The sequence below is a fragment of the Amphibalanus amphitrite genome, unplaced genomic scaffold (assembly GCF_019059575.1).
Source record: "Amphibalanus amphitrite isolate SeventyFive unplaced genomic scaffold, NRLGWU_Aamphi_draft 000188F_arrow, whole genome shotgun sequence".
Classification (NCBI taxonomy): Eukaryota; Metazoa; Arthropoda; class Thecostraca; order Balanomorpha; family Balanidae; genus Amphibalanus; species Amphibalanus amphitrite.
In genome coordinates, this window is record NW_024881683.1 from 174731 (window position 1) to 202380 (window position 27650).

Sequence of the window (27650 nt, forward strand, 5' to 3'; positions counted from 1 at the left end):
CGCACTGTCACCATGAAGCGGACGGCGGCGGCGGCCGTCATCGTGACACTCCTGCTGACAGCCGGCGGCGGCCGCGCTCAGAAGACCGCCGTCGACGGGCTGGGAGGTAGGTGTCAAACCTGCCCGCAACGCCGTAAGCGGCCCTCAGACGCGGGAGGGAGCAGGGCAATCGTATAGCTGGAGGCCATTGTACATAAACTAAATAGATGGCCATGGTAGTATGTGCCGATTACCAGGAAGGTGCGGTGTCCTGATAGGCTTATTTTTATTGCCTAACCCGCGTCCGTGTGGGGGTCCCACTTCTCAGCAAACTTCGTCATGGTGGGGAGGGGGTTTATTTGGCCATACCGGGTTATCTCCGAAAGCAACAAAAAAAAGCTAGGAAGACGCGGAAAAAGCAATGGCTAGCTCGCTACAGGACATTTCAAAGTCATGCAGGTCATTTTCGATCAGGCCATCGCTGAGGTAACTGGAGGTCACCAAATGTAAGGTTATAACGCGTTTTGTTTCCCGCTTTGACATTTTTTCACATATCAGTGCATTAACTCGTGAACAAACACAGCTTCTTCCCTGCAGAAAGGCGCTTTTGAAAGCTTTTTGAAAGCTCCTTTACCTACGTTAGTTTTGCATTGAGATAGCCAATTTGAAGTATCTGGCCCGCAATTACCGAGTTAGGGCACTCGCAGCTTTTAGAAGTGCCTCAATCTTCACACTTATAGGGATCGGGAGGACCCCTCGGTTTTTCGCGAATATCTCGTGGAAAAAAACGACCGGTCGCAACGAAGGTTCTTAACCCGCGCGGGGCTGGGGTCTCCAGCCGAACGTGCGGGGCTGGGGGGTAAATTTTACCCCCTCCCCCCTGTTATCCCCCGAACTAATGGTCCGATTTGGAAAATTCAAACGCCAATCGAAAGATCTCACCACGAACAACTAGAAACATGTACTTAATTGAAAGTTTGAGGTCAAGGTCAAGGTCAGGTCAAGGGTACAAATTGCAAGTTTCTACAGTATGTATTGGCCTTGCACCGTAGTTGCCGAAGAATGGAGTCATGGACCTAGACTAATTGCCCAAAACGTGTTCTTAGGCTACCAAGACAATATTCCTTGCATACAATATCATTCAGAGGTCAAGGTCAAGGTCAGGTCAGGTCAGGGACCGATTCGCGTTGGCGCACTAAGGCCCTGCCGCCCTAGTAACACTTGATTTCAAGCGTCACTATGCGATTTCGGTTCGCGCTGAGCCACTAGCCGATTGGTGTAAAATACCGCTTAGTGTCACTACATTCAAGTGTCACTTGGCCGCCTAGTCCTACTGGCTTCCTAGTGCGCCATCTCGAATCGGCCCCAGATGGGATCAGCCCGGGTGACCTACGCCCGAATCGCCTATTCCATCGAATGTCTACGCCCGGGTGACCTACGCCCGGCTGACCTACGCCCGAATCGCCTACTCCATCGAATGTCTACGCCCGGCTGACCTACGCCCGGCTGACCTACGCCCGAATAGCCTACTCCATCGAATGTCTACGCCCGGCTGACCTACGCCCGGCTAACCTACGCCCGAATCGCCTACTCCATCGAATGTCTACGCCCGGCTGACCTACGCCCGGCTGACCTACGCCCGAATCGCCTACTCCATCGAATGTCTACGCCCGGGTGACCTACGCCCGGCTGACCTACGCCCGAATCGCCTACTCCATCGAATGTCTACGCCCGGGTGACCTACGCCCGGCTGACCTACGCCCGAATCGCCTACTCCATCGAATGTCTACGCCCGGGTGACCTACGCCCGGCTGACCTACGCCCGAATCGCCTATTCTATCGAATGTCTACTGCCGTACGGCCTGCCCGTGTTCGTGGAGCAGTCCCTGCTGTGTTATCGAGTAAGGATTTACCCATTCACTACGCCGGCTGACTGGCGGCCCCATCCTTTGTTTGCGCTATTGTCGTCCGTCGCCCGCCGCGGCGGTGCCCAGGCCCAGGGGTCGCCTGTCGCAGCGGGGGGTAGCGTCCCGCCCCGCGGCCCCTGGCGCGGCGAGAGGTAACATGCCGCGGTGCACGGCACGGCGGGCCGCCGCCGCCGCCGCCGAGGGAGTGGACGCTGACAAGGATGAGGGCCGTGGGCCCGTGGCATCACCTGGGTTTGTATGGATTTTTGTTCATTTGGCCGGCTGGCTTAAGTCACCGATTACATTAAAAGGACAAGTGAAAATGAGCCCCTGCACGAATTAGTGTCTTTACCAACGGCTAACTTCAATTGCAGGAGGGTGAGGAGGGGTCGAAAGAACCACCCAGTGATTCATCCCTTGATTGAGCTATAGGAAAAGCGGGTTTGGCGAGTGGAAGCCAATGAAATAAATTTTTATTTTCCTAAGAACAACTTCACAAGAGTCATTGCCATAGAGTGCATCAAGTTTCAAGTTGAACATATTTTTTGAAAAATGTGAAGTAAAGCCTTGCTTCTCCGTCAAGTGACGGTGTATTCAAATAACCCGACCGTTGGGTAACTTGAACAGTCTTTCTTTGCACGCCATGAAATAGTTATCTGGCTATCACCGATGTTGTTTGGTGTATAAACAAATAGGCACAACAGCTCTAACATAGGTATCTTATTGAAGAAAGATTAAAACAACAACAAAAATAACCGTTGCAGAATATCAATATCTGCTTGCTGCACACCAGCCAGTTGACAGAGGTTGGCTTCTCTCGTCAGTTGTGCAGATCGTCTATATCTCCGTTCGGTAAAACCTATCACAACCTTACCACATCTGTTAGAGTGGTGCCAATTGGATTTTGTACCTTCAGAATTCCGATTTTGTCCTATGCCCAAATCGGAATTTGGTCCGACAAAGGCAGCATGCTTTGGACAATATTTGTCAATCACTTGCAACACTTCAGCATTTTTATAAAGTAATCGTGCACACCAGTAAAACGCCTTTTGGGGCGACCAGCGGAGTGAGCGGGAGGGTGGGCCTTGCACGTGCGAAATTGCGAGGGGGTACCACCAAATAACTTGTGCACTGCACCCCAAGACCTACTAACCGGTCCCTAGTGATGTGCCAAATTTGAGCGCAATCGGCCCAGCCGTTCTCGAGATCTGGAAGCGGCACCCTGCATGTGCGTACGTGCCAACTGGGTCCCAACTGACTTTTGCACGGCACCCTACCAACTGCTCCCTAACCGTGTACCAAATTTGAGCGCAATCGGTCCAGCCGTCTTCGAGATCTGGAATCGACCCCTGCACGTGCGCACGTGCAACAGCACCCCAAATCTGGCACATGGATATGCATGGCTTAGTGGGTGCCTACCTACTTGCTAACTTTCAGCTCAATCTTTCGGTAAAAAATATTTTCGGGTCATGTCAGGTCACCGAGCTATAACCTCACAATAGGTAAAACCTCCGACTCTTTTTGACAAAATCGTACATCTGGCGTAACTGGACGCGATCCCATCGACAAGAACGAAATTATTCTGTGTGACTTATGTCAGATTTTGACAGGACATGAAACATTACATTGTATATTGACATTTCTAAGGTCAACAAAGGTCATTGACCTCGCATGTCTGTGTTTAGTGGGGTTTCTTGAGGTCCTGAATCCGAATCTGTGGTTCAATCTTCATCTAAATGCTTTCAAAATTGTTCCTCGATCTGTACAGTCGTGTACAGGTTGATGGTCCCCTACTCTTTATCCACCGGGTTCCTATGGCTCAGCATTGGCAGCAGCCGCCTGGTACCGGTAGGCTGTGCCGCATGACCAGAGAGTGAAGCGGCACAGCCTACCCACACTGTATGACACCGGCTCGGGTCGCCTGGTAGAGCGATTTGACCGGACGCTGCGTTACACCGGCTGGGGGAGTGGGGGGGGGGGGTAAGGGTCAGGCCTGTCTATTTGGCTCGGCTCGGTGGATGAGGCGGGCTGGAGTGTGGTGTGGGGCGGGGGTGTGGTGTGGGGCGGGGGTGATGTTTGGAGGGAGTGAGCTGACCTGGGGCTGGTTGTGTGTGGTCACTTGTCGCATAGAACCGATCGTAATCCACCCTCCAAAAATTCGCTTTAGAGATATTCACAAAACCCAGGGGGGTTCAAACACCCATCTCCCAAGTGGGGTGCGGAAGGACAGGTAAGGGTCCATACGGTCTTCTCATGAATTGCAGCAAAGAAAGAAAACAGACCTGTCACCAAATAATCTTTCTGAAAAGTGGACTAATCGCATAGCCTCGGACACAGAAATAAACATCCAGCACGCGAAGCGTCTTGAACCGGGCCTATCACAACCGGTCAGTTCAACAGTCTAGCACTCCTACGCTGAGCTACACCGGATGGTAGCCACGGCCGGGGCAAAGTCTGGCCGGCCGGGCGGCGGGGCCGGGAGGTCGGCAGCAAAGTCAATGAATGTTTTTGTGGTTTCGGGTGCCGGTCGCTCTAGCTTGGTGGAATGATGATGGATCATTGGCAAAACTTCCAACGTGGAGTCCCGGTTCGAGCCTCATCGGGGCTCCGGCTACTTTTCCGAGTTAGGATCTGGTTTGATTTTAGTGGTTGCGAGCCATTTATACGGTTTTATATTTACATGTCGATTGTCGATTGATTGATTGAGTCATTCATTCGTTCATTTAATACATCTGGACATTTAGCATACGAATTGACATCCAGGAGCAATCCGATCAATCTACCATTTTCATAAGCGTATTGCCTAAAATGCATTTATGTGGCACAAGACCTATGTTGCCTCAATACCGTGCCAAATCACGTTTTGCACAATGCACAAGTAAATTATATTCGCTGGGTCTTCCGTGCATTGTGCTTAGCAAAAACAGGAATGCAATTGTTAAGCGACGCAAAATGTGCAATGCAGCAAGTGACCACACACACCCGCCCAGCCCCCATGGTCCACCAACACGCCCCACACCACTCGCCAGCCCACGCCAGCCACCGAGACGAGCCCCTCCCCCCGCGCTGGTCGGACGCGACAGCCGCTCCACCCGGCGACCCGAGCCGATGTCAAACGGCGTGGGTAGACTGTGCCGCTTCACTCTCGGGTCATGCGGCACAGCCTACCGGTACCAGGCGGCTGCTGCCAATGCTGAGCCATAGGAACCCGGTGGATAAAGAGTAGCGGACCATCAACCTGTACACGACTGTACAAGGTCACCTCAGGTCAATTAGGACCGTCCTCGCCAGCGGCGGGTGTGACTCTCGTGTTCCCAGGGACTATGTCACGCCAGTAATGACTGAACTGCAGTGAACTATGCATCATTTTGTTGCTAATTCATTGGGAAACACGGTCGTGAAAGTTTCATGTTGATATCTTTCATAGATTTGCCATTATTGGCTAAATAGCTTGGAAAATTCTAGCTTTTCCCCGTAATTTGATCGTTGACTAGCCAAAACGGTGTCAAATATTGACCTAGGATAAAAATATAGGTATCACCAGTCGCGAATACTCGTAAAGAGCAATCGACTTGTCTTTGTTGGGAAGCGCTACGACGTTTAGTTTCGAAACGCCAGGAGGTTGGATCACCCCCCCCCCAGGCCGCGTTACGAAAAATGCCCTGCCAGGGCGAGGGTTATAATAGCACGATCTAGGCGTCCAAAAATGGGGTGTGATATTGAATTTGATATGCAACGTAGCATTTGATGAGCGGCTTGGTAATAGTTAGATTGTCCTGGAGTGACTCAATTCAGTTAAGTTCTGGAACACTTGCAAGCTATACATTAAAAAAATATCTAGGCGCGTCCAGTGAATGTTGGAAGGTATTGGAAAGTAATTACACACAGCGAACATTTTCTACTCAGATCATGACGTTAAGTGTGTAAAATAACAAATGCAATAGCGATTGAAATGAACATTTTTTGTAGGTTCACAAGTGAACAAGAGGTGCCAGGTGGATCATAGGTGGACCCCGGAAAAGAAAGGGAGATCGATTTCACCTGCCAACTTCGGTACCCTGACGCCATCTATGAATTTTCAAATTAATTTGAGTAATTTTATCACGCATTTTTGTAACAAAATTAGACTTTTGCCAACACGTTTTCGTGATATCACCAACGAAGAAACCGATTTATGTTGCATTTTGTGTGCTTACTCATACTTGCTTAGTCATAGTCATACATTTATTCAGTTCACGTCCCAATTAGATCCGTTCCACTCAAGTGTGGCTATTCCAGAGTCAGGCTCAATATATCAAAGTAGAAACAGCTCAGGTTGGTCACTTATGCTATAGTACAGGCACACGCACCAATTCACGCCCATTCCCACTCGGCCATAGACGTGTCATCGAGAGCCGGCGCTGCACAGCCAGCCCAGCTGCGACTGGCGCACGCTGCTTGCTTGTTTTTGTTTTGTTGGGTTAGGCCCCTTCGGTCTGACAAGACCATTTCAGAGCCGGAAGAATGATAGGAATTAGGGGGAGACATTTGTCTGGGCAGACACCATAGGGCCTAGAGTCGCTGGGGCTTAGCCCGTCCGAATGGACAGGCCGACCAGGATCCCCCCCCCCCCCCCCAGCACCAGGGACGGCGCCGCGGATTTCGCCTTGCGGGGGCAGGTTTTCAGAAAAAGGGCCCAAACAAGATGGGGGCCCAAACTTTCCGAAATATCGTCAATACCGTCAATACTATGCAAGCCTTTATTTGTACAGGTCTCGCGAGATTAAGCGGTAGGTTTGGCACTTTTACATTTCCGGTCATATCTCAGAAACTAATCGATCTACAATGAAGTAATTTTACACGATCGTGGCCGGCTTGTTACCCAACAAGTCGATCGCATCTTCAACACTTAAAAGCTTAAGACGACGAAGATATAGCCTGAAGTACACTAAATTTTCTAGGTGCAAAACCTACCGCTAAAACCCGCGAGACCTGTAACGACCTACCATTCCCACAACCGTTACCTTCTACACTTGTATTTATTTTGTTTTTATTGCATACCATCAACAGGTTCAGAAACCCAATAATACACAATAACACAAATACACAATAGCTTTTGTGTTAACCCGCGCCCTGATGGGGTCTGCCTAGCAACACGTTCTGATGGGGGGGGGCATTTTGGCCCCCCTAAGATCTCGAAAACCACGCAACATAGCGACAAGCGGTAAACGGCGTTGGATAGCCCCAACGGGGAACTACCTTGTGACCTAATGTCATTGACCTCGGTCAAACCGATGACGTCACAGGTCAGGTCAAAGGTCGAATTTTCACCGTTTACAGGCATTTCAAGAAATGCGTTGTAAAATCGAGTAAAATGCATTTCATTGACAATCATCGATGGGGAAATGTTCTTCAAACACATATTTTGCTATTTGAGGTCACTGATACCAGGTCAGGTCACAGAGGTCAGGTCACTGGGGGTCACAATATGAAAGTGTCGTGTGATACATGTTGCATGGTCCATTTTACATGACAAATGCGATTATGTGGATCAGGCAGACTTTAAGGCCAGCTTAGGTCACGTTTTGGTCAAGGTCAAGTCAAGGTCAGATCAAGGTCAGGTCAAATTAGGTCAAATTTCAAAGTTGATATTTTTGCATAAAATGGGTACCGATTCGATGCAGCTCGTCACGGGGAGTTCAATGGTGGTCTCTTTTTTGCGCTACAAGGTCTAGAATTGCTAAAAATTGAGTTCAAAAATTTGACGTCATCAATTTTTAACAGTTTTTTCGCTATAACTTGGCCAAAAAAAGAGGTATCGATCTTAAATTTGGTATGTATATCGAAGAGCGCAGGGACTATCACATATATTCCGGTTTTTTTTCGAAATTCGAAAAGTTTTTGAAAATTTTTTGAGTTTTTCTAAAAAAAATCATTTTTTTATTTTTGGGGGTCAAATTCCCAAAATTTTGAAAATCCGAGATAGCAGTTTTGTAGCGCCGTCTTTTCTCTACTGCACTACCACATAAATAACTTTAAAATTGCTTATTACCTGTAGAATTGGTGAGCGTTTCAAGATGTCATGTTTTTTGCTCATTTTTACTCGAACATGACCTCAGTTTGACCTCAATAACTCCTGACCTGAGGTGACCTGTGACTTGAAATTTTGTGTGAAGGTGTCGAATTGATGCCCGGTAAGGTACCCAAAATTTGGCGGCGCTGCGCGCCGCCGTTTTCTCGCTATTTAAGAAAAACCACAGGGTGGGGGCCAAAATGGCCCCCATCAGGGCGCGGGTTATTAAAGGACACACTCTTAACCCTCGCCCGTATTGGTGTTTTTCCAGCCACGAACGTATAGGGGACAGGAGTCTGTTGCCCCCCCCCTTGCCGTTTCGCCCCTTATCAAGCTAGACCTTCGCAGAAAAAAACGAGCGTGCTGCCCGTGACGAGAGAAAGCCGATGATACACAATTTAAAGGTCCTTGGTCATCGGCTAACCTTCCAGGTCAGGTCAATGGCCAAAAGTCGGGAAAAGCGGGACATGTTAGAACGTCGTAAAGGTGGCTGCTATAGGTTTCTTTTTTCGGGGTGATGATCACGAATATCATGTTAATAATGATCATAGATAATGTCTTCATGCATTTAGGCCAGGTCGGGTCAGGTCAGGTCAGGTCAGGTCAACCAGTAAGGGTTTTGCCGGGTATTCGTAGTAGGTGGCAACCGCCTCTGACAGCTTCGTAACATGTTACGAATGCACCAAAATTACTTCGTAAATGTTCAAATGGTTGCTAAATTCGAATTCAGATCCAAAAACTAGCCTAGATACATGTAAAACTCCAAAAAAGAAAACCGAGGTCATCAAAGGTCAATGACCTGACCTGACCTCCCGGTGATCTTGACACCCACCCTAATGCATGGGAGCAACATCATATCCCATGTTTGAACGCTTGAAACCACGAAAAGACTGCAAACGCGCGGCTGATGCGAGCCGACATGCGCTGAATCGCGATTCCGGCCAAACATGGTCTCGAAAAGTAGTAGGTCACAGGTCAAAGGCCATTAGGGTCAGGGTCATGAAATTTTAAGGATATGTGTAAAATTAGCGCCCCCAGGTCACGAAGTTGGTCGAAAGAGGTCATGTCGCATATCATTCGATTCGGCAGGTCTTCCTGAGTTCATTGGTAGCTTTCCTGGCTCGCTAGCTCAATTTGATCGGGAGTGATTGACGAAAAACTAAAATGACCTTGATGACGTTGTAAATGACGTCACGCAAGGTCAACATTGCAAAAGTGACGCATGTAACCTTGCAAGGAGTACATCAAATCACGATTCTGTGTGCTTGGGATAGTTGGAGATCGTTCCCGGCGCCAGAATAGCAGTTTTCATTTTTCCCCATTGACTTTTAATGGTGAGGTCACGAAAATGACCTGACCTCATATGACCTTTAGGAAAAATCCGAGATATACAAGTTGTGAGACTCGTTATGGATACTTGATCCTGCAAGTTTCATTTCCCTGTGAGTTTCCTCTGGGAGGGCGTTGTGAAGTTGCGACATCTGAAGACCGTGCAGAGGTTCACTTATAACGTCATAGGTCAGTGACCTGACCTGACTCGAAAATGCCGTTGGTGTCAAAAGGTCCGGCTTGAATCAAAGGTTAGGTATGCCAAGTTTCAGCTTTCTATCGCCAGTGTGTTAGGAGCTATCGCGGAAAAAACCCTAGGGGGGGGGCGGCACCCGCCGTCCCCCCATCGGCCGGCGAGGGTTAATTGAGTACCTTATTGCTTCGTTTGTGATATGTGTATGTAGAACATTTACCTCTTGAATGGTGCGCCATAAACTGCGTTTGAATTTCAGTTATTTTTGGGTAGGTATATAATTTATGCTAGCGGCCGCAAAACGCCAACAGTAGGTGCACTGGCGGTCGCAGCCGCTAGCAAAAGGGGGGTTAGGTTAGGTTAGGTTAGGTATTGTATTGTATTGTATTGTATTCATAAAAATCTCCACATCGTGGCTCTTCCGATTTCAGAGTCAGTACATTAGTTAAACACAGTCAACATGTTCATAAAACACGAAAAAATGATGGTTTACAAATCACTATAAATTGCTAAAATGCGATAAAACTGTGCACATCTACTCCCCATGTCTCGCGATTCACCTCCGTGGGTGACACAGTAAACGACTCCTCCTGAGCTCGGCTGGCAGGCGGTTCCAGGCGGTGGTAGCCCGGCACATAAATGCACGGCGAGCGAGTTCTGTGCGCACGCGTGGCATTTGCAGCAGCATACTCTCCGATCCCCGCGTGGTCCTTTCTGATACATCTGAACGGGACACAATCATCGTGCGGAGATGCTCAGGCGACTCAGGTGACCCCAGAATCCGACAAAGTGCCGCCAAGTCACATTTAGTAATCAGCTCATCAATTTTGAGCCATCCCAGTTCTTTTAAAGCGGGAGTAATATGCTGAGACCTCTTTAGTCCGGTGATGATCCTGGCACCAAAATTTAGAACTTTCTGGATCCTATACTTTTGGGTTTTGGTGCAGCCGCCCCAAACGGTCAGACAGTAAGTGATGTGGGGATAAACAAGCCCTTCGATGATAACTTTTTTGGTCTCGTGTGGTAGTCGGTGGCTCAGCTTTGCAAGTCCCACCAACATGCCATAACAGCGCCTGATGACGGCAGATATCTGGAGGTCCCAATTGAGATAAGAGTCCAAAGTTATGCCAAGAACCTTCACAGAAGGAGAAGGACTGATGAGCTGTTCCCCAAAATGAATTTTAAATGTTTCGTTGATTTCTAAGTGAATTCGCTTAGACTTCACGACCAAGAGATCTGTTTTTGAGGGATTAATTTTTAAACGATTTTGAGTAAACCAATTCAAAACAATTTTGAGCGTGTTCTCTACTCTAGTACGGAGGTCACCCACGTTGGCCGGAGCATCCGCATCGATAAACTGCGCGTCGTCGGCATACATGATGAGCTGTCCGTGGCGAATAAAAGAAGGTAAATCGTTGGTAAATAGTGTTTCGTTTGTTGACACAATAGGTATAAATAAGTACAGGATTTATATCACACAAATGATATACTTAAAATGACATGCTAGTCAGACAAGTAGATGAGACACATGAGACAGCCAAAATCCATGCGTAACACAAATTCTTAGTATTTGTCTCGAGACATTATTCTCGAGACATTATTTAAGAGCACTCCCGGAACACCTTCCCTGCAAGCTCGAGAGCACGAGCTTAAGTCCACTTAACCGAACACCCTTCCGCTTCGAGTGACACGTGGGCTGCTGTGGGCTTGTTCCGGTGGCTGCCTCGCCTGCTGTTGTGCTACGTGGGCTGGATAGGTGACAAGATAGTCAAAGTCATCTTGCTGTGGGTTGTTGCAGTTTGACTTGGTATGGACACTGGCTTTTGGAGCGCGAGACACGAGCTTCAGGTGACGCCTGTTTCGACGATAGGTCGTTCCTCGGTGACTGATCAGGTAACTTCGAGGGCCTAGTCTCTTTGTTACCAATGCCTTCGTTTCCGACCACTGCTTTTCCGCTTCTGTTCTAACTCTGACATGATCACCCCGCTCCAGGACAGGCAGCGATTTGGCCCCGTGACGCTTCCGGTAGCGCTGCTCCGTCCTCTTCTTTTGCTGCATGTCTCTCGAACGGGCCTCTTTTAGTCCGTCCTCTTCAGAAGTGAGCTTGGGTAGTCGCGTCCGCAGCTCACGCCCCATCAGCATGTGAGCAGGTGAGTGGCCAGTCGCCTCAATGGGTGTGGCTCGGTAGTTCAAGAGCGCTAGGTGTGGATCCTTTTGTTTGAGTACCCACTTCGCGGTGCGCACTGCACGCTCTGCAGCTCCATTTGCAGACGGCGTGTGCGGATCTGTAATGCGGTGACTGAAACCGTAGGTAGAGGAGAAGTCCCGAAATGTCTGAGAGGTAAACTGCGTGCCACCGTCTGAAGTCACACAGTCAGGGATACCGTAACGGCTGAAGAGCGACTTCAAGCGCTCTATCACTGCTGCAGCTGTGGTGCTCGGAAGCTTCTGTATCTCTATAAAGCGGCTCAATAAATCGACTGTGACAAGGTAGTCAGCGTTGGCATGATGACAGATGTCAGTTGCTATGTGCGACCATGCTTTCGTCGGCACTGCTGTCGATAGAAGAGGCTCCTTCTTCTGGATAGGCGAGTTGACTTGACAGAAGTTGCAAGCTGACACATATTGCTTCAAGTCTGCACCAATACCTGGCCACCACACCGACGCATGGGCTCGTTCTCGGCACTTCCCTATTCCGAAGTGGCCGTCGTCGTGGATTTTGCTGATGATGTCTGCTTTCATGCGAGTTGGTATCACCAAACGCTTACCATTCATGATCAGGGGCCCGAACGTCATGTGTAGCACGCTCAACTGACCTCTTTCCTTGAAAAACTCGCTGAGGGGGCCCGTCTTCGCACTCTCTCTCCATCCATTCTGAATTTGCTCTGACACTGCTCTCATCAGGTCATCCTCTTGCTGACATTTGCTGATCTCTTCCAGCTTCTTCACACTGGCAGGGAGGTCGCTGAACACTCCCGTACAGTGTTCGAATACTTCTTGTTGGATGACCTCGCCTACGTGGTCTGCAGTCATTTTCAGAGGATTCCTCGACAGATAGTCTGGAATACAATGTTCCTTTCCTGGCACGAAGACGGCTGTACCGTTGTAGTGCATGAGCCGCATCAACATCCTCTGGCATCTGAGAGGCGCGTCTTCCAGGTTCTTTGAATTGATGAGAGGGATGAGTGGTTTGTGGTCCAATTCCAGTCGGAACTCTGGAAGACCTGAGAGAAACATGTGGAACTTTCCACACGTCCATGTCGCTGCTAGCAGCTCTTTCTCGATCTGGGCGTATCTCTTCTCCGTATCGGTCAGTGTTCTGCTGCAGAATCCCACGGGCTTCATGCCTTTTCCGTGGCGCTGGAGGATACAACCTCCTATTCCAAAACTACTCGCGTCGGCGCTGACGACCGTCTCTTTTGATGGATCGAAGAATGCCAGCACGGGTGCCTGTGTCAGCAGATTCTTTACCTCTGCAAGTGCTTTTTCTTGCGGATACGACCAGTTCCATGCTGTATTTGTTCTGAGGAGCTCATTCAGTGGCTTCAGTGTTTCCTGCACGCGCGGAACGAACCTGCTAAGATGATTGATCATCCCCAGGAGTGATCGCAGTTGCTTTGTGTTTGCCGGTGCTTCTAGAGCTCGGATTGCTTCCAGCTTCTCTGGGTCGACTTGCAGTCCCTCCTGAGAAATCTTCATTCCCAGGAAGAGGACGCTAGACTGACGGATCACGCATTTCGATTGGTTTAGCTTGAGACCAGAGGCTTCAATGCGTTCCATCACGGCTTTCAACCGCGCGTCATGGCTCTCCTCGTCACCGAAGCACATGATGTCATCCATGTAGCAGATAACTCCTGGTAAATCCTTGAGAGTCTCTTCCATTTTTCGTTGGAAGCATTCCGGAGCCATGTTGAGCCCCATCGGCAGGCGGAGAAAGGCCTTTCTTCCAAACGGGGTAATGAATGTAGTCAGCAGAGAGCTCTCCTCGTCTAATGGGAGCTGATAGAATCCGGAGACCGCGTCTAGCTTTGAGAACAGCGTTGCTCCGCTGAGCTTTGATGTGAGCTGTTCCAGAGTCGGTATGGGAAATATTTCCCGTTTTACTGCTTTATTCAAGTGCTTGTAGTCGACTGTGATCCTGACCTTCCCTCCAGCTTTCCTGACAGGCACCATCGGGGAGCACCACTCTGTTGGGCACGTGACGGGTCTGATGATGCCCGCTTCCTCCATTCTGAGCAGCTCATCTTCAACAGGCTTCATGAGAGGGATCGGAACCTTCCGCGCCGACGTGACAGCACATGGCTTTGCCTCTGCAGACACCTCCAGCTTGACTGGTTGAGTTTTCATCAGGCCGATTTCTCCGTAGACGCTCTGCTGAATGCCGTCTACGAATCTCAGAATTCCCAGCTTGGAACAGGTCTCTCGTGATAGCAGGTTCTCACATGTGTCAACGACATAGAAGGCCTCCTGCGTCAGTAGCATCCCTTTGTATGAGATGTCAGCGCTGAACATGCCGACGATATCCAGTGCGTGTCCCACACTCTGCAGCTTTCTATCGGCTGGTTTCAGCTGAACTGGATCCTTGAAAGCCAGGAACTGACGTCGGGTAAGCACGTTTACGTCGGCACCGCTGTCAGCTTTAAAGGAGCACTGCTCTCCGTGGACAGCCAGCTGCACCCGCCAATCTGATACGCCGCCACTTTCTGTTTCTCCTAAAAATGTCATCTTCTCGCTTTGCTCTGTCTGCGGTGATGCACTTGTCTCAGTGACATGACCGGGAGCTTTTGAGAGACACACTGCGGCAAAGTGGTCTCGCCTCCCACACTTGGCACACGTTCTTCCACGGGCCGGACACTCACTGGGACTGTCGTGTCTTGCGCGCCCGCAGTATTTGCAGGTCGTGCTTGTACTTATGTTTGCTCTGTTTTGGTTTGGCTTGTATCTTGGCTGGAATTTCTTCTGTTGCTCATGCCCTTTGTGTGCTTTTTGTCTCTTTTGATAATGAGTTTGGTACACTCTTTGAACACTCCCGATTGGTTCCTTTGATCTGGTGTCACCCTCAATGATATCCGTGTTTCTTAGCATCTGTATAACTGTATCGAGAGTAACAGCCTCTTCCAGCGCCTTAAGCTGAACCTTCTTTGAAAGTTCCTTGTCTTTCATCCCAGCCAATAACCGGTCCCTTAGACGCTCCTGCTTATCGGCGAAGTCACATTTATCAGCTTGCGTGAACAGGGCACGGATGTATTGCTCATTGGACTCCCATTCCGCTTGGTTGCGCTGTTCAAAGCACTGTCTTTCGGCGATGTGGTTTCGCTTCGGAATGAAGTATCCATCCAGCTTATCTATCACTGCTGCAAAAGTGTTTGCTTCACCTACGAAAGATTGCACTACGCCCTCGGCTTCGGGTCCCATGCTGTAGATGAGTGCTGATACTTGAATTTCTTCATCTTCTTTGTGCAGAGCTGACGCTAGTCTGTATCGCTTGAAGCGTTCTCTCCAGGCAGGCCACTGATCTGGCGATGTAAAATCGAAGTTATCTGGTGGCTTAAACGAACCAGGCATGATTGGCTCTTGGATGCCAGGTGCTCTCTGTTTGCTTTTCTTGCTTCTCTTGATTTCTTGCTTTTTACTGTTTCTCTTGCTTGCTTGACTTTTTACTTTTACTTGTACTGAATATGCTTGTTTCTTTTTTTTTTGTTGAAATATTCGCTTGATACCTATACACTTGGTTGCTTGCTGCTTTCCTTGCTTGCTTGCTTTGTTGTGAATATTTCTCGTACCTAATCGTGTCTTTTGCTTTTTTTTACTATCTTACGTTACATTTTACTAATGGAAATCCTGCCGGCTGCGCCATGTTTCGTTTGTTGACACAATAGGTATAAATAAGTACAGGATTTATATCACACAAATGATATACTTAAAATGACATGCTAGTCAGACAAGTAGATGAGACACATGAGACAGCCAAAATCCATGCGTAACACAAATTCTTAGTATTTGTCTCGAGACATTATTCTCGAGACATTATTTAAGAGCACTCCCGGAACAAATAGTAAAAACAAGATCGGTCCCAAAGTACTCCCATGGATCACGCCATGTGTCACCGCCACTGGCGTTGTACACCCCGCCACACGCTGCGTTCGGCCTTCGAGCCAACCGCGGAACCAATGGTCATCCACACCATACCATCCGAGCTTTTCCAGGAGCCGGCAATGCTGCACGCTGTCAAACGCTTTGGACGTGTCTGTCGTCGTCAACGTGGAGACGAGGCCACGGTCCATGCTGCTGACAAGCCTGTCAACAGCGCACAGCATCGCCGACTCCGTGGAGTGGCCTGGGCGGAAGCCATGCTGTTCAGCGCAAAGTATATGATGTTCGCTTAAATATGACATTAACTGATTTCCAACTACACGCTCACAGAGTTTATCTACAACGGACAAAATCGAAATTGGCCTAAAATTATTTGGCTCAGAACGGTCACCACCTTTGAAAAGTGGAGTAATGACGGCAGATTTCCACGCTGTCGGCACCGTGCCGGACACAAGCGAGTCGTTCACAATATACAGCAAATGTGGCGCGATCACAGGGAAGGTCAATCGGATCAACTGCACAGTGACACCATCCTCGCCACACGCCCTCGACGAACCCAGCTGGCTCAGCGCAGCCGACAGCTCGGGCAGAGTCGCCGGTTTGACACGGAATGAGCCGGCGCACACCCTCGGAGGTCGGGGCGGTACCGTCTCACCCGCGTCAGCGGCCGCGTTCAGCGCCGCGGCTGTGTCTGGTCCGACGGACGCAAAATAGCGATTTAGTCGGTCCGCCCACGTGACATCAGCTGACCTGTCGGAGTCCGGCTGGGGCTCCCGCTTTGTGGCAGACACGATGTACTTGCGAATGTCTTTCCAGTGTGTGGTTTTTGAGTTCTTGAATGTATCTCTGAAGTGAGCTGTTCTGGCGGTGGCTAACCGGCCCTTGACAGCATTCCGCAGGCCACGATACGCGTGCCAGGTGCTGGGAGATGGATTTCTGTCCTTCTCAGCACGGGCGCTGTCTCTGTCACTCATCAGCTGCCTCAGGTCCTCGTCACCATGGCTCACCCAGGGACAGGGCGAATTACGGACCTTGATTTGAGTGAATGGCATATGCTGGTTAATGACACTGTCCCACACTGTCAGCCACGCGTCGTATTTTTCGGATGGTGTCATAGCTTCGTAGATTGACGACCAGTCGGCCGTCAAAAGGTCAAGGCAGAGATGATCCTTGTTGAGATGTCTCGTAGACCTCACGGTGATGCTCCTCGGCGCGCGTCGGATGCGTGTTCCCGTCACTCGGGTGATGATCAGGTCGTGATCACTGATGTGACTCGTGACGACCCTGGTCGAGTCACACTGTTCCGGGTGGCTGGTGAATAGGTGGTCAAGGAGCGACGGTGGCGCGTTCGGAGCACTTCGCGTCGGCGTCGTTATTAGCTGGCTCAGCGAGAGGTCGTGAAGCAGGTCCAGGTATTGCTGAACACCAGGTTTGCTGGGATGGAGCACGTCCCAATTCAGATCACCCAGCACGTAAACCGGGTGTGCCCTGCATAAGACGTGTGTCAGCTGGTGCCGGAAATCGTCCATATCAGGTTAGGTTAGGTTCACACTCGCGGGACATAACATTTATCCGTCACCGGAGGGGGGGGGGGGGGGTGATCGGCTAATTTTTACGTCCACGAGGCGCCGCGCAGTTGGCACTAATTATGCTTCATCCATGTCATTCTTGCGTGGAATCTTTAAGCACAATTTAAGGCAAAATCACCAGTTCCATTTCCCGCCCCACGGTGTTTCCACCGGTCGGGCCACTGCACCATGGCGACGGATCGGTGTAGCATATGCTGGAAGGTCGGGCACGCGGATTTATGACCTTACCACTATAAAACAGTTCGGAAAAGTACAGATACCTACTTCTTGCTATGAACAAGCATGTGAAACCCAGAGAGCATTTTCAGACTATGACATTTACCCATATAGTTGTGTGGCGGCGGGAGAGAGTAGGTACACCGACCTCTGGAGACCAAAGGTTCCTGGCTTTCAAAATTGGCATCTGAGGGCCGCGCGCGACTCCTGCGGGCTTCGTAACGGCTCTATTGGGGCTCACTCAACCTGCCTAGTCCTCATGCTGAAAAGACTGGCCCTGAGCCCTGAGGATTTCATCAGGCTAGAAAAATCAAGGTTTTAATGCCAAGATAGTTTAATTTTCTGGCTCTGCTTTGAAAGCCCTTCAAATCTGATATTTTTCATTGGTATGGATATTAAAATAATTGGGCAATAACAATAGGATCCATGACGTGTAAAGCTTGTGTAATCCTAACTTTCCAATTTATTCGAGGGAAATAATGTATGATATTTGCCAATACCTAGAAACTCAGAGCATGCTGTTTCCGATCTTTATCTCACTCAGAGGAACAAAACAAATCAATTACCCTTACAGAGACCATTCCAGCCCATCAAGAACATGGGGTTACCATATGTTCTCATCACAGCATTATACCACTTGGCACGATAAAAGCATGATGAGAAATACAGCTAAGCTTACCTTTAAATCCAAAGTAAGTTCCAATTATCCGTCACTGTATAGGTCAGGTCCGTCTAAGTCAACACGCTCTTCACTAACACCTCGCCCGCCGCCCCGCACAACGTGCTGTGTACTACGCGCAAAAGATGGCGGCCACCGGCAGCCTCGCGACGTATGCTAAAACCCCTTCGTAACTCCCTTTTTACTCCTGTCGGAACGTTCGGCAAAGGTTTTTCATGGGAGCATTTTCAAGAGTTTTGACCCATATGGAGTCAATTTTTTTTTTCTCAGTGATCGCGCTACAAACAATCACTGTATATAATTCACAAAACGCCCTGACACCTGGCTCCGAAGACATCCATATGCCTACCATTTTACATGCTAAAATGCTTTACAATCCAGAAGTGGCTATATTGCGATGCATTGTTGCTAATTGGGGCAAATAGATGAGGAAAATGTTTAAAACATTCCTTTTGCAGTGGGGCTATATATTGCGCTAGGCAACCTTGCTTGCAAACGCTTAACCCTATTCCTGGCGGGCTCCGCCGGGACAAGAAACTGGCGGGGGGGGGCCGATTCGGCCCCCCCCCTGAGATCTCGAGAACGAAGCAAGGTAGCGACAAACGGTAAACGGCATCGGATACGCACGGTCAAGATCTACAATTTTTACAAAGGTCATTTTCAGGTCAGGTCAAAGATGACGTCACAGGGGTCGAAAAAGTCGAAATGGCGGCGCTAGATATGGAGAGAGTTTTTCTCGAATAACTTTCAAATTAGTCAAGATAGGAACAAACTAAGGGCATCATCGTGATCCTCTCGTCAATCCGCATCGAATGATATATATGTTGACCTCGCAAGGTCAAGGTCAAAGGTTGACCTCAGGTCACGTGACCTCGAGGTCATCATGTATATCATTCGATGCGTCTTGACGAGCTGAACACAATGAGACCATCCACGCGTCTGTATCTTGTTCCTGTACGGAGTTATTGGCCAAAAACCTTTGGTGACCTTTGATGACGTCACATGACCTCACAGCTGCCCAACAGCAAAACAGACCTCAAGGTAGTGAAGGTTGATCGTATATGAAGTCATGTATGGTATATGGGGCCATTCCGACCCGTTTTAGTGGTAAAAACAGGGAGTTGATTTTTCCCCCATTGACTTATAATGGGGAGGTCGCGAAACTGACCTGACCTTAGGTCACCGATATCAAAATTCCGAGATATACAAATTGCACATACTGGTACCCTAACTAAAGCCTGAAGAGAAGAAATTGATCGGTCAAAAACTCTAGCTCTGGCGTGATTGCAAACTTTTTTGAGGTAGGGTCACCAAACCGCCTCTGGTGACCTGACCTGAGGTCAGATCAACTCAAAATTTTCAGACATGTTGCGTAGAAGCCTTTTAGGAAAAGTCAGAAAATTTGAGCTTCCTAGCTCAACGCGTTTGGGAGAAATAACCAAAAAACCTCAGGGGGGGGCTCCTGAAGCCCCCCCCCCCGCCAGGAATAGGGTTAAGTATTGTTTGTTTTTGAAACGGTTCTTCGTCTAAATCTATTATCCGAAGGCCACGTTACTGACACTCATACGAAAACGGAACGTTAAATGCATTTTCTATGCAAACGAAACTCATAATCAGGTGACAACCAAAGTATAGCGTCTTACCATACCCGTAATACTACATGCTATCGCATGCTTTTGATCCTCCAATTCTGGATAAAACACCCCGTTTTGAAATGCCTTGGAAAAGCTCAATCACGCTGGAATGCAGCATACCAGTGCTTTATGCATTATTTTGTTGAATGGTTGAAAGATAAGGTCTTTAAAATAGTATATGGCATAGTGCGTTATATAGGCCGCTGTGAGTTTTGCACCGATGAACTTGTGACCATGGTTTGTACCTATGTATGTATGCATAACACTCCAATGTATGTACAGTCTGCTTTTCTTTTTGCTCTATCTTTGATCAAAAGTTATAAGCGAAAAACATTAGACCTATTTTAGCGAAATTTTTACATTTATATCCCCCAAAAACTCTCTAAATATTGACCTAGAGCAGCCAAATTTGCACAGGGGTGAGAAATCCAGGGGGCCCACCTACCTACCAAATTTGGTGTTTCTAGGTGCCATAGGAGCCAATCGCGAGGGGGGTCGCATCGACCCCCCCCCCCCCCGCCCTGCCAGGCCGTGTTATGAAAAATGCCCTGCCAGGGCGAGGGTTAAAAGTACCGCGCAAAGTGACGGTGGATCCATCAACCCTGACCGAGGAAGGGCCTGCTATATAATTTGAAAGTCACCGAACCAATTGACCTGGGGATTGGGGAATGGACGAGGATATCCATTGTTTCGGTGACTAGCAGTCCTTCCTCGGTCAGGCTTGATGGATCCACTGTTACTTTGCGCGGTACTTTTAAGACATACTGTGCAATGACGTAAGCTTTAAAACCTACCACGTGGAGGCTTGAGATCGTAAATAAATAAATATAGATAAATACCTAATAGTATATGGTCAAATAACTAGTCTAGCGGTGACACACTTCCCCTCGCCAGTATTGGTGTTTTGACAGCCGCAAACGTATAAGGGCGGGGGAAGTCCGTTGGACCCCCCTTGCCGTCTCACCCCTGATCGAGCTAGAGCTTCGCGAAAAAACGAGCGTGTTTCCCGTGACAAGAGGAAGCCGATGATACCCAATTTTAAGGTCCTAGGTCATTGGTTGACCTTTCAAGCCAGGTCATTGGCCCAAAAGTCGGGAAAATCGAGACCAGTTGGGTCGTAAAGTGTGGCTGCTACGAGGTTATTCGGGGTTCTGATCACGAATATCATGTTAGTTTTTATCACAGATGATGTCTTCATGCTTTTAGGCCAGGTCGGGTCAGGTCAGTTCAGGTCAACCAGTAGTGGTTTTGCCGGGTATTCGTAGTAGGTGTCAACCGCCTCTGACAGCTTCGTAACATGTTACGATGGCACCAAAACTACTTCGTAAATGCTCATATGGTTGCTAAATTCGAATTAAGCTAAAAAAAAAACTAGCCTAGAAACATGTAAAAGTTAACCGAGCTTATTTAAGGTCAGTGACCTGTCCTGAGCTTCAAGTGAACTTGACACCCACCCTAACGCATAGGAGCAATATCATATCACATGTTTGAACGCTTGAAACCACGAAAAGAGTGCAAACGCGCGGCTAAGAGGAGACGACATATACGCCGAATCGCGATTCCGGCCAAACATGGTCTCGAAAAGTAGGTCACAGGTCAAAGGTCATTTGCGTCAGGGTCATGAAATTGTTAGGGTAGGTGTAAAATTGATGAACGCGATGGTAATGAAGGTTCCGTCGCGATCAGGGAGTTTTTACACGAGTTATTATCGAAAACCGAGAGGGGGCTGTTCGACCCCCCCCCTTATACCGGCGAGGGCTAAAGGGGAGGGGCGTTTCTCACGGTTCTTCCTACCTAAGATCATTGTTAAGATCTGAAATGAGAAATCATAAAACATGGCTCACAGCAGGGCTGAAGCGTGAAATACGCAAGCATGGCTACTCAAGCTTGATCAGCTCAACGATTAAAAAAAAAGCAGTTCAGGCTCTCCGCCGATGATGACAGCCTGGTCGGGTAGTTCGCTCCGCGACAGGGTCCGTCTGCTTTGTGCGGCGCGGCACGGCGCGGCGGGGGGAGGCGGCGATGCGTCTGAAAGGCGACGCTCGGACGTCCCGGGAATCACCTGTCACCATGCGGCGCGGCGGTCGGTCCCTCCGACCCTTCCCATTGTTACCTGACTTGCGGGTGCCGGTTCCCCCGGAAGGGTCACTTTGGTATGCGAAATCTTCACTCTTTAATCGGACAGGAGGGGAGCAGTAGACATTCGATGGAGTAGGTCAGCCGGGCGTAGGTCAGCCGGGCGTAGACATTCGATGGAGTAGGCGATTCGGGCGTAGGTTAGCCGGGCGTAGGTCAGCCGGGCGTAGACATTCGATGGAGTAGGCTATTCGGGCGTAGGTCAGCCGGGCGTAGGTCAGCCGGGCGTAGACATTCGATGGAGTAGGCGATTCGGGCGTAGGTCAGCCGGGCGTAGGTCAGCCGGGCGTAGACATTCGATGGAGTAGGCGATTCGGGCGTAGGTTAGCCGGGCGTAGGTCACCCGGGCGTAGACATTCGATGGAGTAGGCGATTCGGGCGTAGGTCAGCCGGGCGTAGGTCACCCGGGCGTAGACATTCGATGAAGTAGGCGATTCGGGCGTAGGTCAGCCGGGCGTAGGTCACCCGGGCGTAGACATTCGATGGAGTAGGCAATTCGGGCGTAGGTCAGCCGGGCGTAGGCCACCCGGGCGTAGGTCACCCGGGCCTGAGCCCCCCAGATCAGGTCACCAAAAACAAAATATAGAAAAGGGCATGTGCGACACATGTTTTATGGGTCATTTTATTCATATAATTCAATAGGCACACTCAATAGGTGATATGGACCACATCTGGATGAATTTCAGGCCGAGGTCAGGTCAATGTCAGGTCAAGTAGTGAGGTCAAATTTTGAAGTTGGTTGTTAATGCCTAAAAAGGTGTCTATCTGATGCAGTTTTTCACAGCAAATCGAATGGTGCTATTTTTGTTTCCGTACGAGGTCTAGAACTTCCAAAAAATCATTTTTCAAAAAATTTGTTTGTCGTGACGTCATAAAATTTTGAATAACTCCCACATTTTTGAACCGATTCTTCTAAAAATTGGTATGTAGGTGTACATGGACCACTTCTCTGACATATATCCGGTTTTTTATACACGCAAAATTTTGGATTTTAAATTTTATAATTATTTTCCCAAGTCAGTTTTTTTGAAGAAAAAAATGGGCCAAAATAAAAAAATAAAAAACCGAGATAGCCATTTGATAGACAAAGTAGAATCACGTATAACCTTTTTGTTACGTCTCGATTCCCTTAAAAATGAAGATGTTAGCGGCATTTGAAATTTTACCGTTTTTTTAGGCGAAAATGGCGAACATGACGTCACTAAAACGTCATTTACTCAAAAAAAATCCGAAGGATTTCGCTCAAATTCTCAGGGAACGTGTCAAATTAATGTAAGAAAAGGTACTGAAAGTTTGGTCGCGCTGCGCGCCGCCGTTTTTGAGATATTGCAAAAATTAGCGAGGGGGTAAAATTGACCCTCCCCCAGCCCCGCGTGTGTTAATCCATTTTACACATTCACTGAATTTTTCATGATCCTGACCATGGTGGCCTGTGTCTCAAGACCATTTCAGCCTAGAATTGCGCTTCGGCGTATATCGGCGCACATTATCCATGTGTTTCGAGACTTTGTGTGATTAAAATGTGCCAATATGTAAAATGGTGTTGAAACCATGCATTTTGGTGGATGTCAAGGTCACTTGAAGGTCAGGCTAAGTTCATTGACCTTCAGTGGCCTCTGGCTACTTTTTCGAGTTTAAGAGTGTTCAAGGATAAATGACATTATGGTGATAAACATCGAGTAGGTTTGGATTGTCACAATTATGTCAAAATCATATTGTTTTCAATCTATTTTTGAGTAAAAAGTAGATGCATCACTCGACGCCACTGGACAGGACTAACGCGATCTGTGTAAATGAAACCGCTTTATCAACATATTCCAAAAGCGTTTGCCAAAAAAAAAAACGTAGCCCCGACCTTTTGGGTGGTATCCCCGGCTGATTCGAGACCTCGAAATTGAATCTTTGTGTCGCAAGACAGCCAGCACATTCATATGATCTATGGGCAGAATGAGGTGTGTCGTATCCTTCCCTCACCCAGAAAACCCTCCGACACTCACCAGACGCTGACTTTTTGTTCCAGCCGGTGAGCTCAGAGACATCTGCCAAAAATGTTGCGCGTCGCCCGAGTCGGACCCGTGCCGAGACATCTGCTCCTGCCAGTCCCGGGGCCAGGTACCTGTTATTACGGTGGTTCCGGACTCCAAGCCCGGCCAGTGTCCCTTTAACAGCAGATTCTGTAAGGCGGGGCCGATACAGCAGGACTGCGCCAGTGACGCGGACTGCGCTGCGCCTGGCACCCGATGCTGCGTGTTCGGCTGCCGGCAGACCTGTTTGCGCGCCTGCACCCCAGTCTGCCGTCTGGACCAGCTGTGCATTCTGAAGCCGGGCGCCTCCCTAAAAGAGTCCACCGCCGTCTGCTCCCAGCCGCGGTGCCGCACACAGGAGTGTCAACAGAAACCTCCAGAACCAGAGAAACTGCAAGATAAGTGCGCAACACTGAAGTGCCAGCCTGGATCAGCGTGCAAGATAGAGGATGGTGTTGCCGTGTGCGCACTCACGGATGTGAAGAGCGCCGGGTCAAACCTCACAGCTCCTTGCGCTGTGGTGACGTGCGTCTCCGGGCGCCGGTGCATAGAGAGGGACGGTAAAGGGGTGTGTGTCATCGACACCAGCACTGACCCCTGTAGAGGTTTCTTGTGTCCTGACGGTCAAACCTGTGCTGTCATTGCGGGGGCACCTGTGTGCCTACAAAGCGCACAGTTAAAAGACCCGTGCGCTGACTTTGAATGTGGTGAAGGTTCCACGTGCGCCGCGCGGGAAGGCAAGCCCTTCTGTATCAGTGACACCCCTCCTGATCCTTGCGAGGATGTGATATGTGGCCCTAACCGACGTTGTGAAGCTCAGGGAAGCAAGGGAGTTTGTGTCAGCGCTCCTCCGGTTAATCCTTGCAAGAGTGTCCGATGCCCATCGGGTACTCGATGTGAGATCATATCGGGTGATGCTGTATGCACGCCCCTTCCCACTCCAGCTGATCCTTGCAGACAGGCCAAGTGTCCTTCCGGTACCCGGTGTGTTGTACAGTCCGGCCAGGCTGTCTGTATCCCTGCACCTCAGCCAGAAAACTCCTGTAAGAATGTCAAATGTCCTTCGGGAACCCAGTGCGAGGTGCAATCTGGTCAGGTTATCTGTGCGCCTTCACCTACTCCGGCTGATCCTTGCAAGACAGCTACCTGTCCATCAGGAATGCGCTGTGAAGTGCAGTCGGATTTGATTGTTTGTGTGCCTGCTACCCCGACAACTGACCCTTGTCAGAAGGCGAAATGCCCTGCGGGCACTCGGTGTACTGGGGACTCAGGTGATGTAGTCTGCGTGCCACTGCCGAAAACCAATCCGTGCGATAACGTGCGGTGTCCGACTGGTAAAAAGTGCGAAGTCTTTGGGGAGTACGCTGCTTGCCGCGGACCGGAAAATCTGAAAGACCCCTGCGGTGGCGTTGATTGTATATCCGGCACCAAATGTGTGATACGTGATGGCCGGCCCTTCTGCGCCTTTATTGCTCCTCCTCCTACACCACCGAACGTCGACCCCTGTCTAGGATATAACTGCCCATCGGGAAAGCAGTGTGTTTCGGTCGGCGACGCGGCGTTCTGCTTTGTTCCAGAGAAGATTGTCGACCTCTGTTCGTCATTTGGCTGTCCCTCGGGGTCAACTTGTGTCGTGCAAAATGGCAAGGCCACATGCGTGCAGAGCCAAAACGTAGTGGATCCCTGCTCCCTGTTCCGTTGTCCAAAAGGTTCGGATTGTGTTAACAGGGGCGGCCGTGGGGTGTGTCTCACGATAGACGGCCCATGTACTCTGGTCAAATGCAAGAGCGGGACCCAGTGCGTCGTTCGTCAAGGCGCTCATGTCTGCGAGCCTCTTCAGCGACCGTGTGCACTTGTTCGTTGTCGTAGTGACAGGCAGTGTGTCGAAAGGGATGGACAGGCGGTTTGCATAAACCCATGCGAATTGATCAATTGCCCTGCTTCTTTCAAATGTGTTGTGAACGGTGGTCGCGGGTTGTGCGTCCCAGGTAACCCGTGCGCCTTGGTGCGTTGCTCAGCTGGCTTGTCCTGCACTGTACGTAACAATCGTGGGGTGTGCGTCAAAACTAACCCATGTAAGCTGGTGCGCTGCAAAGCAGGACTAACGTGCAGCGTTCGTAACGGAAAGGCAGTATGCGGAACGCCTGAGGGTCTCACGGACGTGTGCGACTCCGTTCAGTGTCCCAGTGGTGCGAAGTGTGTTGTCCGGAACGGGCGCGCTGTATGCACCAATCCATGCTCATTCACTGATTGCGAGAAGGGATTCAGATGCGTTGTAAGGGGTGCTTTGGGTACATGCATCAAGGACGATAACCCGTGTGCTGTGGTCACTTGTAAAACCGGCCAGAAGTGTACGCTTAACGGTGGACGCGCTGTGTGCATCTCCGTTGATCCCTGCGCTTTGGTTCGTTGTGGTGTAGGATTGAAATGTGAAGCTCGTAACGGCCGTGGGATTTGTGTACCGGCGAATCCGTGTGCATTGGTCAGATGCGGAAAGGAATTGAAGTGCGAAGTCCGTAATGGACGAGGGGTATGCGTACCGACTAACCCCTGCGCCCTCGCTAATTGCTCGGTTGGAACTAAATGTGAAGTGCGTGGGAGGCTTGGGGTTTGTGTAGCAGTCAATCCGTGCGACGCCAAGACGTGTGTCCGGGGAACAAGGTGCGTTGTACGCAAGGGGGAGCCCGTTTGCGTCGTTGTCAATCCCTGTTCCCAAGTTCAGTGTTCGAGTGGCACGAAGTGCTACGTTCGTAAAGGCAGGGGAAGTTGCGAAGGCCCGGCGGGTTCCCTCGAGCTGTGTGGTAAAAGGAGGTGCCCCGCTGGTCATCGTTGCGCTCGTAAAAAGGTATCGTTTTACTGTCTGCCGGCATAAATACGCTACCGGTAGGCTGTTACAGGTCAGCTACAACGGGTAGGATGTATATTTCTTTTACTTTCCGTAAAGTAACATTCTCCTGCCTTTATTTTTCATTTTTAATCTGCTTTCTGTAGCCGTACATACCTGTGGGTTCAGAATTAAAATACCTGGGTATTAGGTGATTCAATAGAGTTAACTGGATTATGTATGTAGATACAGTCAGCTTTCTTTTTAACGGACAGGTGCACTTATGTCGTGTGCGATATTTTGTATCAATATTTGACAGCTTGTATAAGGAAGGGGAATAAGACAGCGAATGGTAAGGGTACATTGAGGGTACACTAATATGGTTACTGGTTCATGGCTAGTTACATGGTAAGTTACATGGTTCAACATTGCTCTGAAGCCAGTTATTGCGTAATGTTGTTTCCAAACTACATTTTCACAAGCAAACGGCATTTTGCATAAACTTTGAACTGTCAAGCCTGTCATGAATGCTGCTCATCATTGTTGTTCTCTTCACTGTAATAAATACGTCAAGATGCGCAAAGCCGACGGTTTGCTGTGCATGTCAACATTGTATGTATAACTGTGTATTATTTGTCTTACAATAAACAGACATTGATTTTTTCCTGTTTTTTTTTTTTGTAAATGTCAATGCACAACAGTCGAAAGATTGCGACTAGTGCGGTGTCAACCGATTGAGTTGACGCTCTTCACACATAGAATTAGATATTCAGAAGTATAATATCTGTTTTACCTAAATGTTCAATATTTACTCGGAGCCTACTCCCGTGAGCCTAATTTGTCCCGGTATCAGAACCGGAAAGTCACAATTATCATAGAACACGGTCACGGGTTAGTAGGTTGTGGGTCACAATATCACACGTCACGATTTCTTTTCGACAATATCTTTCGATGGAGACATGTTAACCCGCGCACCGACGGGGGGGGGGCGAATA

The 27650-nt window shown here is 49.2% G+C and overlaps 1 protein-coding gene across 1 annotated transcript; it reads left to right on the forward strand.

The window, feature by feature from the left end:
* Positions 1-27006, forward strand: LOC122384410 (neurogenic locus notch homolog protein 1-like). The gene is made up of 2 exons (XM_043371793.1): positions 1-106; positions 23828-27006. Exons 1-2 carry the CDS (start codon positions 13-15, stop codon positions 26701-26703), a joined length of 2970 nt encoding a protein of 989 aa, XP_043227728.1. The 5' UTR covers positions 1-12; the 3' UTR covers positions 26704-27006.
* Positions 27007-27650: the final 644 nt, after the last annotated feature.

Bases quoted from the DNA above. Each gene is read 5' to 3' on its own strand.
- LOC122384410 (XM_043371793.1), top strand. From the start codon at position 13: ATGAAGCGGACGGCGGCGGCGGCCGTCATCGTGACACTCCTGCTGACA. The intron at 107-23,827 runs GTAGGTGTCAAA...TTTTTGTTCCAG, and splicing joins CGCCGTCGACGGGCTGGGAG to CCGGTGAGCTCAGAGACATC.